This window comes from Amphiprion ocellaris, chromosome 15 (genome assembly GCF_022539595.1).
Source record: "Amphiprion ocellaris isolate individual 3 ecotype Okinawa chromosome 15, ASM2253959v1, whole genome shotgun sequence".
NCBI classification, from domain to species: Eukaryota; Metazoa; Chordata; class Actinopteri; family Pomacentridae; genus Amphiprion; species Amphiprion ocellaris.
In genome coordinates, this window is record NC_072780.1 from 15843859 (window position 1) to 15863365 (window position 19507).

General features: G+C 43.1%; 1 protein-coding gene across 2 annotated transcripts; it reads left to right on the plus strand.

The window, feature by feature from the left end:
- The first annotated feature begins 1664 nt into the window (after positions 1–1664).
- On the plus strand, positions 1665–19363 carry LOC111570380 (trafficking kinesin-binding protein 1-like). 2 transcript variants are annotated; one of them, XM_023273112.3, is made up of 19 exons: positions 1665–2243; positions 2556–2833; positions 3434–3628; positions 7958–8034; positions 8273–8389; positions 8472–8572; positions 9234–9339; positions 9432–9510; positions 10077–10207; positions 10304–10378; positions 10487–10624; positions 10705–10781; positions 12068–12316; positions 12487–12764; positions 14974–15092; positions 15646–15853; positions 15975–16080; positions 16635–16760; positions 16973–19363. In XM_023273112.3, the coding sequence occupies exons 1-19, from the start codon at positions 1915–1917 to the stop codon at positions 17565–17567; spliced, it is 3384 nt and encodes a 1127-aa protein (XP_023128880.3). In that variant the 5' UTR covers positions 1665–1914; the 3' UTR covers positions 17568–19363. The 2 variants fall into 2 exon arrangements, with proteins under 2 accessions (XP_023128880.3, XP_023128879.1); XM_023273111.3 differs by lacking the exons at positions 1665–2243; positions 2556–2833; positions 3434–3628 and adding an exon at positions 3732–7120.
- The last annotated feature ends 144 nt before the right edge of the window (positions 19364–19507 follow it).

Sequence of the window (19507 nt, forward strand, 5' to 3'; positions counted from 1 at the left end):
TACTCCAGTGCTGGCCTCTCTGCACTGGCTACCTGTTCATGTTAGAGCAGACTTTAAGGTGCTGCTACTAACCTACAAAACTGTAAATGGAATTGTCCCATTGTATCTATCCAATCTGGTGAACCCGTATGTCCCCACAGGTGTTCTCCGTTCCCAGGGAACTGGGCTTCTGAATGTCCCAAAGGTCGGTAAAAAGACGGTTGGGGAACGGGCTTTTTCATTCCGGGCACCACCATTATGGAACAGTCTACCTGCTGAAATCAGGCAGGCGTCGTCCGTTGATGTATTTAAAACTAAGCTGAAGACCCACTTATTTACTTTTACATATGAATCTTAAATTGTTTGTTTTCCTGATGTCTTTTTTATTGTTGTGTATTTATTGTTTTTATCTGTTTTGACTGTTTTTATCTGTTTCGACTGTTTTTATCTGCTTTTATTGTTTTTATCTCTGTGTACATCACTTTGACTGAAAGCGCTTTGTAAATAAATTTATTGTTATTATTATTATTATTATTATTATTATTATTATTTGAATAGAATAAAAAATTTTTAAAAAAACTACCATTTACAAAAGCATATAGACATTATATACAGTTTTTGCAATTTAAAAAAAATATGTAAAGTGCCAATCAATACTTTTTCTCAGATTTTCTGAAATCTGTAAAATAACAGTCATTCTGGGGGGGGGGGGGGGGGGGGGATACAGCTTAAAACTGTGACAACATTTTAAAATTTTTTAGCTACAAATAACTTGACAATCTAGTTGGGGAAGAAGGATTTTATTTTGAAGGCCAGCAGCCCTGTTCCTGTCTTCCAGTGGGTTTGACGCTGTGAGGGAGACTCCATCCATGCAGGGACGCTGACAGAGCAGAGAGACACGGAGGGAGATGGCTGAAGGGCAGGAGGACTGGACCGGGTCAGGAGCGAGTCTGGAAGCCCGTCAGAGGTGACCTTCATCCCGGAGCTGTCAGCGCCGTGGAGCCTCCGGAGCTCATAAATATCACGTCCCGGCCTGCAAACACTCACTGCTGCACGGAGAGCGTCTCTCCCAGCATTTCACTGCTTCTGACGAATTTTCTCGACTGCACCTGAGTCCCCCGTGTTGGATTTTTATTTCTTTAAGTCGGGGGACAACACATCGGCTCTGTGAGTGTGAGTAGACTCTGTTTCTGCTGCTATCAACAACAATTGATCCTAATGGCTGATGTCATGCAACAGAAGGTCAGCTGATCGCGCTACTGTGTTGCTGTGAGGACACGATTTATGAAAACCCAGATTCTCATCCGTGACGCGACCTGCTGATGAGGATGAAACCACACCCTCAGACCGACAGCCTGTTTCTGCCACATGCATGAATGAATGAAGCCTGTTTACTGCAGGACAGTAGAGATATCTGGGACTGCAGGACTTCCAGCATCATGTCTGCCACGAGGGCTGTCCAGGACACATCATTTTACTGCTGCTTTTCTTTTAGATAATTAGAAATACAGCACCTCTGATTGAACTTCAGGTGTCAGCTCAGTTTAGGAGATAATATTGTTTCTAATAGTGAGCTTGTACTTGCCGAGTGCCTTTTGTTCATTTTTTTCGCAGACAGTTGATGAATGGTTGAGTCAGCTGGGGATTTAATGGTCTGTGTGATTGTGTTAGGATGCATGACTTTTAATCCGCATGTGCCTCTTTCACCCTCAGATTATGTAATTTTGCAAATGGCCAGTGTTAAGGCTCTTAAAAGCCCAATTTCCTACTAAACACTCGCCCAACAGGCAGTTCGGCTTTCAAACTGCTGCAGTGAGAAAGACGTCCCAAGGTTGAAGTGCTGCTGATCTGAGGACAGAGCTAAAGGGTCTGTGTGCAGTTTTCTGTAGGTGCAGGTGCTTGTCAGTCACGATAACATTTTATGCATTCTTTCATATGCAGATGTCTGTTTCAGATGCAGCCGACCATTCAAACACTCATGCATATGCACAGGGTCCTTTATTTCTGCCTCTATTTATATTCTGCTCCTCAAGCCGCGGCGCAAACTGTTTGATCTGGGTTAATTCCCTGATCTGTGCTGTGTTTTCTGATCGTATCCTGCTGTTGGTCTGCGGCGACGCATTGATCTCTGCAGAGCACAGGCAGAGAGATACAAGGTCGCCATGCTCGACCGCTGCTGCACTCACTTCAGACAGTGTTGTGACCCGAGATCCCAACAGTGTCTGTGACTGTAGAGGAGCCTGCAGGGTGACTGAGGTCAGGAGGTGAGCTGCAGAGAAACCGTCCTGTAATTTCCTGCACTGGGATCAATTCAGTAGAACATGCTCCCTGTGTACAGTTGCTCTTAACCTTCATCTGCCTTCGTAGTCATTTCCCGTCAGATGAAAAGTGGAGTCTGCAGTGGACAAGCCGTGATTTATGCAGCTGTCTGGCAGGCAGCACACTGCAGAGTCAGCAGCAGCACTTGAAGTTAAAGACTCTGTAGGGAAAGCCATGCATTGATCATTGTGGAGTTTGGATTAGAGCAAATCAAGTATGACTCCGTTAAAGTCTGTGCTGCGCTGTGTCCCCTCCAGGTGTCTTCACCTGCCGCCTCCCGTCCGTCATTCAGACCTGTTAACCCGGCGGAGCTCCAGCGGCTCATGGCCCCCGTCTCTCTCCACCAGTGAGAGGCGAGCCAAGCTGGCCTCCCCGGCCCCCTCCCTGCCCCCGGACCCAGACCTGGACCCGGACCCGGACCCTGAGACCGACCAGCGGCACGCACAGGAGGAGCAGTATGTGAGCGAGGGCGAGTCCAGCCAGCTCGACACCCACCAGGCGCCTCCCGACTGCAGGGACGCCGAGACCATCACAGGTATGTCTGTGTGGAAAAGGCAGCTTCAGTTAAATAGTTTTTAGCCCGAGGATTGTAGACGTTTATCACAACGTTGAAAAACTACACCTCCAACTGAACTCAAAACAACAAAGCACCTAAAAATAGTCACACAGCTTGAAATACATGACTCAGATTTTAGACGTTGTTGTTAAGAGGTTAGTAATCGCTCTTCTCTCTAGTAAATGATGTGTATAGCACTTCTTCTGCTATTGGTTTAGTATTTTTAATTGTCTCTCATAGTTTTCTTTATAAAGTAATGCCCAGATAGTGTCATTTTATAAGCACAGGCCCTGGATGTAGTAATTCAAAGTAAAGAATAGTCCATCCATTTAACCAGACATCTAGAAATGATACATGGATGTGAAAATATTTCTACATTGAAGATATTACATAAGTAAAAATGCATAAGCATTAACTATAAAATGTACAAAATCTGGAAATATGTGACTTTTAAACTGCTTCATTAATGCATTTGTAGCATTATTTAGTGTGATTAATATTGATATCGGCCATCAGAAACACCCCAGAGGCCTCACTGGCAGCGAGTTGAGGCTTACTTGTCCTTTATGTGATGCTCAGATGTCTGCAACAGCACCGACCTGCCAGAGTTTGAGATCATCAGTCTTCTGGAGGAGCAGTTGCCGGTGTACCGGTTACGGGCTGACACCGTCTACGGCTACGACCACGATGACTGGCTGCACACTCCCCTGGTCGCAGCGGACGCCAGGCTCGACCTGACCACCGAGCAGATCGAAGAGACCCTCAAATACTTCTGTAAGTCTGGCTGGTGTACCGTAGGTCTGATTGTTCTTTTAATCCAGACAATGTGAAAGCAGGAAGGAAAGAGGAGACGATATTAATCAATGTGACTTTATTATAACACAGTAAGATGTTATACTAACACACAGTACGTCAGGACTGCAGAATGAATGTAAGAGCATGTCAGAGTTAAACATACTCAAAACTATCTTAATTAGCTGCACAGAAGTCGTCTTTTATACTTAGTCATGAGTATTTTTGCGCTTGGCAAGCATTTTAAATCTAACTGCTGCATTTTGTGGTCAGACAAAGCAAGATTTAATTATGCTGAATTGCGTAAATAGCCAAATGGAATATGATACACGGGGCTGATTATAGCCATTTTGACATAATTGGCACTGGGTGATGTGGCTGGCAAACAAAAAATGTCTACAGACACAGCTACAGGCAATTAGCACAACTACGAATAGCACATTAGGGACACAAAAAGTCTTAAATTAGCAGGAAAATTTACAAAACAGGTGCATAAATAGAGCGAGCTTATGTTACAATTAGCTGCTGTGCTTAGAAGTTTCGTGTTATAAGATGAGCTGAGATAAATCCCTAAACAGCAGCACAGCACCGTTTATTTAAATACCAGACCAGTGGCAGGAGACGCTGCTAGCTCCTGGTAAAAACTGTTATTAAGTGCACAATATGTCATCGACTTTATGTATTTGCCTTCGGCTGTCCTGCTTTCCAAACGCTGGCGTCCATTCATCACTAATGTGGAGCGAACATGTGATTCTGCTCGCTTTAACTCAGCTGATCCTTGAGGTTACATTAGCTGAGAAATGTAACTGATGCTGAAACTGTTCACGTAGCCTGTGTCACATAAAGTGTCTCTGATTCCTTGTTTAAATCGAGTGCAAACTAAAGTCATAGTTCCTAACTGAGTCAGAATCAATGAGGCTCTCTTCTCCGTAATCGACATTACCACAGGAAGTGATTGCGTTAGCTGGCTCTGGAACATCAATACATCGTGTTACATTAAAGATAATTGTCACTCCCCCTGTGCCATATCACCACTCTGACTAATACACGGACCACAAAGAAGCTTTCTGAATGCAGACAGTAGCTTCAGGGAGTGAGGACAGAACTGTCTGCAGAGACTTTCTCACATTAAACATTCATGTTGCTTCTTGCTGTTGGTGAGTTAAATTCTGCTCAGAATGCTTTGATGATGTTTATTAGCAACAATAAAAACACTTTATACGTTCATCTTCATTAACACAGGCTGTTTAAGTAGCCATATAATGTATACAGTGTACATCTATTTCCACCTTTTATCTGTTTTTGATTCTCTGATACATATGGATATGTATCTCTTCTACCTCCAGGCTCATTTGTCCTTTAACTCTTTTGATGTAACTGAGATTGAAGCCTCCTTCCACAAGGTGGTGCCCACTTTTATGCTGTTTATAGTCTTGATTTTACTGTGGGTTGAATTTAAACATCTGTGCCTAGACTTTTCTGTGGTTGTACATGGCCGATTGCTGAATTTATTAATTTTCCGGTAACATCAGATAGGTTCATAGTTGTCTGTGTGTCGTTTAATGCTTAACTTATACTGAGAGTGTATCATGTCATGAAGTGAAAAGTTTACTGTCTCCTCTAATTAGTCATTAAGAGATTTAACTCTTCCATCACATTAACCTTGTCTCTTTTTCTAGATGATTTTGGAGGCAGGGCTGCTCAGTTGATAGCATTGTCGCCTCACAGCCTTCCCAAGAACTTTCTGTCTGGATGTTCTTGCATGTTCTCACTATTCCTGCATGAGTTTTCACCGGGTTCTCCGACTTCCTTCCACGGTCCAAAAACATGCTGATGTTAATTGGTGATTCTACATTGGTGTGAATGTGCATCCATTGTTGTGACTCCGTCCACCTGCTAAAGACCAGCGATGATCAGACAGCTTTGTCACACACATAGTCAAAAATCAATTCTGGATCAAAACTTGGAGTCCTCAAAAATTTTCAGGAAAGAGTCTTCTAGCAGTCTTCATAGTGTGATGCGAATAATGTTTATTCAATACAGAGGCTGTAAGAACAAACATGAGCAAAATCTCGAGATTTTAACCGACTACACAAAGCGTTCCATCGTCTTATATGCAAACTTGTCCTAAACACTCCTCTTCCGTTCTGGAAGGCCACAACCCATCGTCTTAAAACCCATTCAGGTTATATATGATATAATTTTATCAAAAGTTAGACCGCTTCCTTTTTTTTCTGCTAGGTTGGCATTATTTCTGCTGAGTTCAGCATGACCTAGGTTTCAATTCACGAGTGCAGACGAAGAGAGGGCACACACTTCCCTGTTTCAACGCCTTGTATGGGCTCCATAGGCTTCCATTGGGATGCTGCTTTCCACAGGATTATTTAGCGTATTCATAACCTCAGTTGACACATTGGGTCTTCCAAAGTTATCATTGCTTGCTTTTAAATTTGATGCACACATCATATTGGTCTGATTTTATCATTTGTTCATTCTTAAAATGCCACAACACCGTCCCCCTGAGCTGGGTGGGATAGGATCCAGCCCCCCGCGATCCTACAGAGGACTAAGTGGTGTATAGATAATGGATGGATTTGATTTTGGATGCGTTTCATGTCTGTATTCAACAGTAGCAGTGGAGACAGAGAGAGAAGAATTGGGAGGAAAGAGTGAATACCATGCAGCAAATGGTCCACCCAGCTGGAAATCAAATCAGAGACTCACTGCTCGGGGCTCTCTAACCTCTCTATCCGGGCATCGCCTATTAACTATTTTTTGGTTCAGATATGACATATTTTCGGCACTTCTTCTGAGCACATAGCATGTAAGTTATTTTTGTGAGATACGTTGTTGTTAGTGCTGGTCTTAACTGAGGATCCTACTGTGTGGAGTGGAGAGAACGTTGGATTATTGGAGCCCAGCTTGTGTGTTAGCAGCATGATCAATGCTAAAGAGTGAATGTGCATGTTCATGCATGTGTCAGGGGTTTGCTTGTGGATGAGGGTCGCCGTGGTAACAGCTGCTGTAAGCAAATCTATATTCAGCAGCCTTGTACAGAGCGGAAGAGAGCTGAGGTGAGGTAGTGAAAGAAAGGTGGAAAGGAGAGAGAAGTGGGAGTTTTGCTACTACTTATAAACTGCCCACCTCATCTTCTACCCTGCATCATCTCCTGTCCAATCACAACATGACATCCGCTTCCGTTTCTCCCCAGCAGCTGTAGAGCGTTTCCAAAACTCTTCTCTCCTTCTCACTCAGTCTCTCACAGTGGCGTCCATGTAGGCGGAGGGTAATTCAGTCTCTGAGCCTGTTACACAGCAGCTGAGCAGTAACAGTTAGAGAGCTGGAAACTGAATGGATCAGTGTTCGGAGCGGCGGTTGTCGGTGCTCGTCGATCATCGTGAAGCCACAGTAGGATATGGACAGCCCTAGCGTTGAATGACCTGGAGGACTGGTGCTGTAAGGAAGACAAGACAGGTAGAGGACAGAAAGAGAGTCTGTGATCAGTTTCATTGTGGCATTTCCTTCTTTCTAGTGCTCTTGTTTGATTTTTGAAGTGGAAGCCGACCTTTACAGCTTGAGGTTTCCCTGTCACAGTTTGTTTCTTGACCGCAGAAGGTTGCAGGCCGTATTTTCATGGTCTCTGGATCTCCAGTAGTGCAGCAGAGCAATTTAAAACAGTTGTGTATGTTTTCTGATTAATAATTGTGCGCTGGAGCTTTCCTCTGGCTTTGTCCTAATCACTAACATGAATTGCCTGCAGCTTACTGACTTTGGATTTGCTCTGTTGTGACACATCAGTACTCGAGTACACACACACACTTACACACAAATTCTTCATTGCTGTGTCCATGTGAGTCAGAGTGGATCACAGTTGGAACACTGCTACCTATCTTTGTTTTCTAAAAACAAGCATTTCCAAGATGATTTAACTGAATAATTCTATGCTGGTTATAATATGATTACAGAGGCTTACCACACTGCATTCAACAACTGTGTGCAGTTATTGACTGGAGCTCGGAAGTCAATGCTAGTTGTCACCTCGGGGCAGCAGAGCTACTGTGCAGCATTGAAAACAACTCTTTCCCCTTTGCTCTGCTCGTTCACACACTGACTTTTGATCATCAGTTGTCCTATACATGACCTGTCCACCACCTCTGAGCCGATAGCTGTTTAAACGTTCAGCGTTACATAATGTGGCTGTGTGTGCGTGCCGCTGGACATGTTCGTATGTCACAACTGGAGCGTGCAGCTTCTTTCTCAGGTTTGATCCACCGTTTCCTCCCTGTGTTTGTGTGTCTTGGATCTCCACAGTGCTATGTGCAGACAGAGTGGGCCAGATGACGAAGACCTACAATGACATTGATGCTGTCACGCGTTTGTTGGAGGAGGTGAGATGGTCTATTTTTGTCTGTTTCATCAGTGTCACTCGAAGCTGCAGTGGGAAGGATTTTATTAATCATTAAGTCACAATGTGAAGCTGCATCAGAGAGGATCCTGCACTGTAGATATGCCTAGTAATAGTGAGCAGGACATGAACAAAAATATAAATGTACTTTACTGATCTTGGATTGTGTGATTTTAGGGTACTGTAGCTATATTTTGCAACTTGTCCCTTCCACCTAACAGAAAGAGAGAGATCTGGAGTTGGCTGCAAAGATCGGCCAGTCGCTTCTGAAGAAGAACCGAACTCTGACTGAGCAGAATGACTATTTGGAGGAACAAGTGGGGCAAATCACGGAGGAGGTCTGCTCGCCAACACACCATCAGCTTTTTTTGTGTTCTGACGCCACATGTACACATGTTGAACATGTCCGTCCTCTTCCAGGTGGCCCAGCTGCACCATGAGCTCAACCTGAAGGATGAGCTGCTGCAGTTTTACACCAATGCAGCTGAGGAGAGCGAGGATGAGTCCAGCAGCTCCCCAACGTTAGTGTCTTTTCTCTGCAACTTAATGTTACCCCTCCAGTCAGTAAGAACTTGAACATGTAAGGTAATAAGTACAGAGAGTTGATCCTAAAGCAGCTAGTTTGTGGCATGAAGGTTTCAAGGAACAGCATCAAAATAAAACAGTAAAAATATTTAGGTTGTGCACAATAATAGTCATTTCAACATTAACACAAAATTAAGATTAATATATAATAATTATATACAGTTTGCATAGTATATTCTTTGTGTGTACATGTGTGTCATTGTTATGCTAATGCATATAGGGCAGCAATCCTTTCATAAGAGGATTTTTGATTTCATGTCTTCATATCTGAAATCTGAAGTTACAGAGTTGAACCTTAAATGTTGTACATTGTAGGAGGGAATATATCTGTCTCTACCTCAACCTGTTGAAAAGTGACCACTTATTCTGTTTTCTTTTAGTGACAATTGATTTTTTTTGTGTCTTCTTTTTTTGTTTTGTTTGTTGTGGTCATTGATATCTCTGATAGTAAAGAGATACTCAGCTAGATACAAGTTTCTTTATAATTCACTCTAATCTGCTTTGGCTTGTAGTTTGTTCTCTTCAAGTTTCCAAATAGGTTTCTTTACATTACATTATAGCGTGGAGTCAGTTCACTCTTTCTTTGTCTAATCAAAGGGGTAAAAAGACTAAAGTGGAAACAGCTTCTGGAGGCTTTGTGAGTGACACACTCCAGAGGAAACTCAAAGAGCTGGAAGAGGAGAACCTGTCACTGCGCTCGGAGGTATCACACACAATAACAGCAACATGAAACTGTTAACCGAGAACCTCAAACTGCTCAGAATGTCTGGTTTAATCAGGGATGTGTGTGTGCAGGCTAACCATCTCAAGTCGGAGACCGAAACCTATGAAGAAAAGGAGCAACAGCTTGTCAATGACTGTGTCAAAGAACTCAGTAAGTTTTGTGTTAGCGTTAATTTTTATCTGTGGCATATTTTTCCTGCATATACACTGCCGTACAAAAGTTTGGGGTCACTTATAAATGTCCTTATTTTTGATAGAAAAGAAGTTTTTTTTCAATGAAGATAACATTAAATTAATCAGAAATCCAGTCTAGACATTGTTAATGTGGTAAATGACTATTCTAGCTGGAAACAGCTGATTTTTAATGGAATATCTCCATAGGGGTACAGAGGAATATTTCCAGCAACCATCACTCCTGTGTTCTAATGCTACATTGTGTTAGCTAATGGTGTTGAAAGGCTAATTGATGATTAGAAAACCCTTGTACAATTATGTTAGCACATGAATGACAGTGTGAGTTTTCATGGACAACATAAAATTGCCTGGGTGACCTCAAACTTCTCAACGGTCGTGTATGTGCACATCTAAATAAGACTTTTACTAAAACTGTCTTTTTGTTCTCTTTTATCATTGTTCACTGTTTCATTGACTGCACAGCACATGGTACCCCATAGTTCTCTCTTAAACCTAACCCATTTCCTTTACGTGCACTTTCAGGGTTGTCCAGCCTCCAAATCTCTACCATAGCAGAAGAACTGGCCCGTAAGACTGAGGATGCTTCGCGACAGCAAGAAGAGATCACACACCTGCTCTCTCAGATCGTAGATCTGCAAAAGAAAGCCAAATCTGTGAGTACACAGTTCTAAACACATACATGCACATTTCAAACTAAGTGGTGTAATGTGATAGTACAGAGTTGCTAAGCAAAGCTCATGTGTGTCCAGTATGCAGTGGAAAATGAGGAGCTGTCTCAGCACCTGATGGCAGCTAAAGATGCTCAAAGGCAGCTCACGGCAGAGGTAACGCTCCTTGTTGTTCAATCATGCTTTGTTCTTTGTTAACATTATATTTCTATGAGTGTTGTCATGATGGCAGGCTGCTTTTAAATGTCTGCAAATATACAACAGCTCCAGGAGTTGGAGGAAAAGTACTCCGAGTGTATCGAGATGCTGCATGAAGCTCAGGAGGAGCTGAAGAACCTGAGGAACAGAAACTACTCTGCAGGAACCCCCCGCCGCTACCACCCACTGGGGCTGTACCCGATGGTGAGGGAGTGTGTGTGTGTGTGTGTTGGAGTGTGTGCACATTATCATACACCCTTTATTTACGAGTTTTTGTGTTGCAGGATTCTTTGGCCGCTGAGATTGAGGGAACCATGAGGAAGGAGCTGAGTCTGGATGACCCTGAGTGTGAAGAACAGAAGTACGTATCATATGTACCAAATATGACACTGTAAGAATTGTGTATAGTGGACAATCAGTATGCTCTACAGGTTTTTTTTACATGATGTTTTGACAGTTTGCAATACCACTTGTAGTTTGGCTGGGGAAACAAACTTATATTTCTACACAGGCACCATTTAGTGTTACAGAAGAAACAAAAACAAGTAAAAGTACACATATCGGGAAGAATTTAGAATTGCAATTTCTTTCAGGGGTGTAGAAGGATGACAATAAACTTTTTTGGCTAAAAGTGGAATCTGCAATTCAAGATAAAGAGTGTTGATATTTAGTGCATATACATGTTGGTATGTGCTCATGTGCTGGACTAGTGTTATGAGGCTCAGTTTGAGTTACTTTCTTTGTTGTATTGTGTAAAAACTATTATGACCCTGATGACCGCGCTAATCACAAGAAACACTCTGGTGTTTGCTGGGACATTTTCATCTATTGCAGTAGGACGAAAGGCAGGACTTGTTCAGCATCTTAAATGATAAAAACTGTGCTGAATTGGACTTTCTGACTCCTCCTTTAAGAAAGAATAAAATACCAAAAATATTAGCTTAAGTTGAACATAGAATAATAATGATTGTCGCCTCACAGTTGTTTGCTTCCATCAACCAATCAAGTTGCAGTTTTTTCATCTGTGTCCATCCAGACTGGAACTTTTGTATATGAAACATTATCCTCATTTTATCCTGTTAGACATTTGTGTGAAATGTTGGCATAATTAGCGTATCAGTTCTTAAGTTATGGCCAAATAAGTGTTTTGTGATGTCACAATGATCTTGATGTTTGAGCACCAAGAGCGAATCTCTTCATTCTTAAGTCTAAGTGGATGTTTGTGCCACATTTGAAGAAATTCCTTAAACACCTTCCTGAGATATTTGCTTCATGAGACAAGATGAACAGCCTCCTGCATGGCTGTTGCTGGGCATAAAAAGAGGCAAAAGATTTCATCAACATATTTTATAGAAGTGTTCATGTCTCTCAAAATAATGATCTTATTCATCAGCTGATAGTAGCTGATGTAGCCCATCCAGAGCAATAAACAATACATGATGTGGCTTATTGGAGTGTGAGTTCCCAGCTAGGTAACTAGTGTTACAGGGCAGAAAGTTGGGCTAAATTCACTGAGGTTTAACTCCTCCCCCAAGATACATGAAGAAATATGAGAACTTCACATTTAGAAACAACAAGAGGTTTCTCACCAACACTAATCACAGAGAAGGACATGACAGACTGATGCTTATGTGTTCGACTCTTCAGGAGCCATCGGAAGCGTGTGTTCGAGACGGTCAAGAACGTTAACCAGACAGTTCGTCAGAGATCCCTGACTCCAACCAGCGCCAACATCCCGGGATCCAACCAGTCTCTGTCAGCTCGAACATCGCCTCAGTCCAGTGGTCTCTCTACTCCCCACTCCAGTATGTACGGAGGTGACCTCAGTGGAGACAGCTTCGCCCTTGACAACCGAACACAGAGCATCCTGATGGAGACAGCATCCAATCAGGACAGGTGAGGAGGAGTGGGCCAATATGATCAATGATTCAGAGTGGCCTTTATGACTGATCATATCTGAATGAATCAGTAAGAGGTATTTCTTTACACAACAGTGTTGTCAGGAATCAGTTTTCGAAAAGCTTTCTTGTTCTCTGCTTTCTGTGTCATCCCTGCTCCGTCAACAGCACAGAGGGCCGAGAGAAGAAGTCGACTGGTGCTGAGGACCTTCGGCTGGCCCTCCGTCGTCTGTCTCTGCGACGACAAAACAACTTGAGCGAGAGGCGCTTCTTTGAAGAGGAGCGAGAGCGGAGACGGGGAGGACACACTGGACTCCAGGACGCCCTGGGCCAGGAGAGTGTGTTGACCCCCTCCGAAAGCATCATGTCCCTTGGGAACCTCCACCTGTGGGCCTCACGAGGGCCTTACCTCCCCGATAAACTCCAGATCGTCAAACCACTCGAAGGTGAGGGAGAAAGGGAGCGCGGGTCGAGCTGCAAGGTGGGGAGGAATCGGGAAGGCGAGCGGCACCGAGGGGTCGGGGCAAAGAAAGGGAGCAAGCGAGGCTGGGGGGCCGATGGAGAGAGGAGGCGGGAGAACCAGGATGGGCCAACGTTAGAGGGGGAAAGGGAGAGAGGATGGGGATGGGAAAGGAGGACTGGAGCTGCGATAGAGAGGGAGAGAGGAAAGAGGTGGGCCAGAGACCGAGCCGGTGGCAGGAAGATGAGGAGTGCGAGGGAGAGGAAGGAGAGGCCGCTGTCGCTGATGCTCTTCAACTCTTTCTGGTCTCTGATGCATCATCACAAGTCAGGCAGCTTTGCGTCTCCACACAGCTGTTACAAAGACACGCAGCCCAGAGGGTGGTTGTAGACACATACTCATGATTAAACAGAGGAACATAGAGGGGGCTGCTCCCTGTTTATACAAGGCATCTATAATCTATGTATGAAAGAGGAATGTAGCTATTGTGCTGTTGGTTAAAGAAACTACTATTTTGAGGCCTAGTGTTTGGCATTTGACTGTCATCATCTTGGTCTTTTTTTCTCAAGAAGTAGCAACTTGTCAATCAAAAAAAAGGGTAGAGATGCCTTAAAACATACTCTTGATTGTGTATTTTACTCTAAATTAAACCATAATGTACAAAATGAACATCATGTATTTAAATTAGCGATTGAGACCATAAACTCATTAGAAAAACATTTACTAAGGTAAGAAATAAAGTGAGAAATAGGGTGACTTTCTCATAGACTTCTGTATAGCTTGACTTATTTATTAACCAGTAGAGTCGCCCCCTACTGGCGGTTAAAATGAGTGCAGGCTTAAGGTACTTCTGCAATGGTTTCACTTTTCAGACCTGGAGGTTATGTCCATCTGTCAGTCTATGAATGCTTCCAAATCATTTGCTGCTGTTTTTCAATAATCTTGACATAAAAGAGAAAACAGATGATGGTCTGCATACAGTTATCCAGAAAACTGACCTTTATTCAGTTTCTTGGTGGTGACTGGTCTTAACAGGAGTTTTTACTTTGAAACCTGATGTAGATCACCTGATAAGACAATGAATAGAGTGTGCACATATGCTTTAAAGTCTGAATGCAGGCAGAGTCACAGCAGCATCTTATCATCCTCCTTCAATAAAGTCTTGATCTAATTTCAACTGAGGCTGCAGTTTGCCTGTGCTGCCCTCTGCTGGTAATACTTCATACCTCATTTAAAATACACTGTCTCCTTTTAAGCTCATAGTATCTTGAAGCCCTGCATTTTCTTCTCTTTGCATACATTTTATTTATATGTGCATTCTATTTCTTCTTTTTCTTTCTTCCCTCTTTATGTGCTTCATGATCAGTATATTTATTTACGGTCTTTCAGTTTTTCATTGCTCACTCTGTCACTCCTTGCTCCCTCTGTTGTCTGTTATTAATTTATGTGTCTGGCTAATAAAAACATTTTCTCATGCTACTTTGCTCCTCCATTTCATTTCATTTTCCTATTACTTCTCTGTTATCCATCGCTTTTTACTGCCTCTGTTTTCACCTTTGTCATCTACACTACCATTCAAAAGTTTGGGGTCTCTTAGAAATTTCCTTATTTTGGAAAGAATTTTTTTTTTTTTCCAATGAAGGTAACATTAAATTATCAGAAATACAGTCTAGACATTGTTAATGTGGTAAATGATAGATGATTCAAACTGGAAACGCCTAATTTTTAATTGACTATCTACATGGGGTACATGAATAAAGGGTGAGTTTTCATGGAAAACTGAAATTGTCTGGGTGACCCCAAACTTTTGTATGGTAGTGTATGTCACTGACACTTATCCTTCTCAGTTGTTAGTTTCTCATGGATATGTTCATTACAGAGACATTGAAAAGAGGTTTTTGTCTTCAAATACATTAATCTGTAGCACATGTTAAATATTCTCTGTGTGGAATATGCCACATCTACTTTGCTGCAGTAGAACAGCTACAAGTTTTCACTGCACCATAATACAGAACCAGTTACTACTTATAATTATTCTACAGGTGATAAATTTAGCAGAACCCAGGGGACACTTCAACGCTAACAAATCTCTTCAGTGAAAGTGTCTGGTGATGATGAAAGACCCATTTTAAAGTTAAATACTCCGTCAGGGCTTTATTTGTGTGTGTGTGGTTATATTCCTTTCTGTCCACCAGGCTCTGCCACCCTGCACCACTGGCAGCAGTTAGCTCAGCCTCACCTTGGTGTCATTCTGGATGCCAGGCCGGGAGTCGTGTCCAAAGGCTACAGACCGCTCGAACTAGAGCTGGAGCAGGTCTGTGTATGAGAGTCCATATCTACAGCTAATGCATCTCTGTATGTTTGCCTTACTGTATGTACAACTGTGTTGGGTTAACATATTACTGCTAACAAGTATTGACGTTTAAAGTTTTACTGTAAATCAACTAGTCTGTAGACCAGACTGTAGTAATGTACAGTAAAATGCTCAGGAAAATTTTTTTTAGTCTTGATGATACCAACTAGCTGTTCATCTTCCTGAGCTCTGAAGGTACAATGATGAACAAATTATATACTGACTTCAACAAATGAGGAAATTTACTCAGATAGGATAGGATGACTGAACTTCAACATATAAAGGCACTTCTAGAGACCATCACTGGAATTAAGCAGTACCACAAATGCATCACTGCATTGGATAAATGTTGTGGATTTCCTGATGTCTACTGCATCATAAACAAAAATAAATGAAACCTTGTGTATGTACCCGTACGTCATGACTGTTACCCCTGACCCTCCTAATAGTTCTTCATTTATTTGTTAATAACTGTTCATCCTGATTTGTCCTCTCTGTGCTGTTGTGTCTGCAGGTATATCCGTGGGGTGGCTTTGAGGAGGATGAACCAGGAGAGCAATACTTCCAGAATCTGCCCACCTCCTCAGCTTCTGCCTCCCCGGCTGTTCCCTCCACCTCCAGCACGGGCGACACCAACCTCGGGCAGCCTCCAGCCAGCCTCGCCCCACCTTCTCCGCCTTCTCCATCCCCATCACCGCATCTTAGTAACACCGACGCTCTGGGTGAGGCCAGACTGTACACTACATTTACATGTGTTTAAGTGAAACTGTCACATTGCTGAACCTGACAGAAACACATCGAGTGTATCAGTTGCTTGAAAATGATTGTCTGTGTGACTTCCAGCTGCATACTACCCTGGTAAATGCATGGCCCACACCAGCTCTACTTACACCTTTACAACCTGTCGGATCCTCCACCCAACTGATGAGCAGACAAGGGTGACGCCAAGGTAACCACGGACACACTCCCTCTGCTGCTGATCGAAAATGTATAATCACCGCCAACTTTTTGTTTTGTTTACTGACGTATGCCTCATTACAATACTAATAATGAAACACTAGATTTATATAAGAGTTGTCAGGTGTTTGCCTCAGGAAAATGGACATTTCTCCTCTCTTGAATGGTGCTTGCTTTTAAAAAGCTATAAAGCTGCTTGAGGGAGAAGCATAAATGCAGCTTTAACATATTATGCAACTTATTGTAATTATCTTGTATTATGCTTGTAAAAGCCTATAGTGTGACTAAATCTCACAGGACTAAATGAGGTGGGATTCTATCCAAGCAACAAGTCAGTTTTGTGCTAGACAGTGGGAAGGTGCTAAATAATGCATGTGGGCGCTTATGGTTCAAACATTCTCTGTGCACAACAGCTGCTGTTTTGGTTCTTATAATGATGACATATCACGAAAGTGCGATTTAAGTTGGTGAAGTCAGCCAGAAGTAGCATCTTTTCATAGTTCAGTGTCTCAGTGTGTAGCTAAGTCTTGCTTTTCTTCGTTCTAGTCTAAATCCAGTCCCTGCATCGTCCTCCTGCGTGATGACCAGCACTCTGTTGGGAACTCCCGCTGCTACTCCCTGCACGCCTCGCAGGCTCAGTCTCAGGCCCTCTGAGTCCTCAACTAACCTCAGGCAAGGCACCACATACTGTTATCTAGAACATTAGCTTATTTTTGCTACTGTAGGAAACAGAATGTTCCCTGTAAATGAATTAGCTGATTGTTACTTTAATACTCTGATAAATGCATCCACTCTAGATCAAGAAAGTGGCAGTGGTTCAACACACTGCAAAAAGAAATCAGATTGTGTGATTTTTCACTCATGACTGTCTTGTGTTTGTGCAGAGATGCAACACGCACCACCAGCACCTCCCTGGGCTTAGTGCGCCTTCTCCAGGAGAGAGGAATCTCAGCAGCCATGTATCACCAGAGCCAGGGCCTGGAGTACGGTCAGGGCAGCGGAGGAGTCCTCTTCAGCACCTCCATCGCCCCAAACCGACCCCCCAATCCTGACCCTCTGCGGCCCTCTACCCCCCCAAACTCCCCCACAAGACAGGGAGCTTCAGCTGTGCCAACCTCCGCCGGCTTCGACTTCAAGAGTCCCTCGTATGACAACTTCCTGGCCTCCAAACCGGCCCGGTCCATTCTGAAGGAAGTGACAGGGGGGATGAGAGGCCGGCAGAGAGGGAGGGACTGTGAAAGTCAAACGGACGTTAGCGTGACCGTCCACAACCTCAACCTGCTGGACAAGGTGAAGCGGCTGGGTGTCGCTGGAGCTTCGGGGGGCAGAGCAGTGAGTCCTAGCCCCATCATGGGGCCTCTGGGGGGACTGCGCAGATCCGGCTCCCCTTTCGGGCCTGATGGAATGAGAAGGAACCGGAGTTATCCAGGCATGGTTGGAGCCAGCATGGCCATGAAAGCCCCGGGGCCTCATGAGTAGTCTGGACTGCTGCTGGCCAGGCAGGGCGAAGGACCGGCTGCTGAGCAGTCAGCTGGAGCCCCAGCACGGACTGACGAGGTTCATACTGTACGACTACAACATGGTACTACTGACCCATTTCCACCTGGATGCTGTCCTTCTTCCCTCTTCAGTGCTTTTAAGTGGCAAGTCACGCTTAAAATACAAGCAAAATAACGAAGGATTAGTTCACCCAAAATACAAAAGACGTACACCAGTCAGCCACAACATTAGAACCACTGACCTGATATTGTAGATGTAGTGGGGCACAATGTCCTAAACCTTGGTCAACAACTATGTTTAGGTCAGTGGTACATGTCAAAGTAACACCCATATGAATGCCAGGACCTAGAGATAATCAATGATATTTATTTTACCTGTCAGTGTTTTAGTCTTGCAGCTGATTGGTGTATTTTTTGACGTCCCTCTCCCGGTATGGAGCCATATATGCACACTGGTTTTTGCTTTTTCTGCCTGGATTTTGCAATATCTCTAAAATGAATGCTTGAATCAGAGATTTCTAAGTACCCACAAACACATTCAAAAAGGTTTGCATCGTTTTCACTTCAATATCTGGACAATGGTTTCATAAATTGCAGTAAAATCTGGCACAGACATGCACAAGCCCTTTAAACAGAATTTTAATCATTTTGATGATCCTCTGGTTAAATGTCCATTCTTAGCATTTTAACGCCCCAAATTAAGATGGTGAACTGTACCAGCTAAATAATTTTCATGTCCCCTACCTTCTCTCTCAGAGCTAGGTTGACTCTCAGATACGCCGATATTAAAAAATCTGGACACACAAAACTAAGTTTATGTAATTTAATTTTTTATAATTGGGTGAAGTGACCCATTAAAATGAGAGTATATTGAAATGAGAGCGACTGAGATCACTCAGATGCCTGCTTTGGAGACTGACTCTGCTGGCTAGATGTAGTACTCCCACTCTTGCCTTTTCTGAAGTGCATCCACAAAATCCCACACACATCCGGACATGCACAGGTGCACACTGCTAGATCTTCCATTGCACTGGCTGGGCTATTTGTAGTCGCTGTAGCACGACTAGACCATGCTTTTCTTATTCAGTATGATGGGATTAGGATCCACATTTTATAACTGATGAAAACTTTTACACCAAATTCATAAAATCTGCCATGTCCTCCCTCCCTCTCGTACCCTTACCTTAATCCCTCTTGAAGTGATTAGGTTTGAGTCTGACACCAGTACTTTCAGCAAATCACTACATAGATTTTATGTCAGTATTAAAGATACGCTGGTTTAGTTTCTTAAATGGCCATTAGACGGGGAAGTTGATGGTGCTTTCACTGAACTGGACGGATCAATACGTTGAAGCCACAGCTCACAAAGAGCACAGAGAGAGATGAGGGGCTAATCAGCCTTCACGGTCGGAAGCTTTTGGACATTTTTCTTAAGGTTTTGTCGGAGAAATGAAGCAAAATAGTGCCTCTCAGCCTTTTGTGTTTGATGATTTATGTCTCTCATGCAGCTGTGAAGTAGCTCACACGACTATAGTTGCACTTGTATTTATTTATTTTTAAAATCCTACCCTTAATTGAAGCAATTTTTCCTGAAAATCACATTGTCTTACACACTGTATATACTGTTCATTGTCACTGAAATGTCAGCAATGGCACACTTATAAATGAACTGTTATGTGTAAGTGCATAACCAAGAACCACACGTCACTGTAAGTTTTGGGGTGAGCATGTAATCAGGGGTTTTTTCCAAATAAATAGTCATCAAACAATAACTAATCTTTTTTTTCCCACTCACTGAGATGTTATTTTTTGTCCTCCTCTTCATGAAAATATGACTCATTCAGGTCTGGGGTAATCATGACAGGAAAACGATTCTAGTTCTTTGCCCTCCTCCAGCAGATGGTGCTCACAAATAACTCA

Excerpts from the sequence above, each read along its gene's own strand:
- LOC111570380 (XM_023273112.3), top strand. The coding sequence starts at position 1,915 with ATGCAGATGTCTGTTTCAGATGCAGCCGACCATTCAAACACTCATGCA. Across the intron at positions 9,511-10,076 it reads TGACTGTGTCAAAGAACTCA|GGTTGTCCAGCCTCCAAATC; the intron begins GTAAGTTTTGTG and ends GTGCACTTTCAG. Across the intron at positions 10,782-12,067 it reads CCTGAGTGTGAAGAACAGAA|GAGCCATCGGAAGCGTGTGT; the intron begins GTACGTATCATA and ends TCGACTCTTCAG.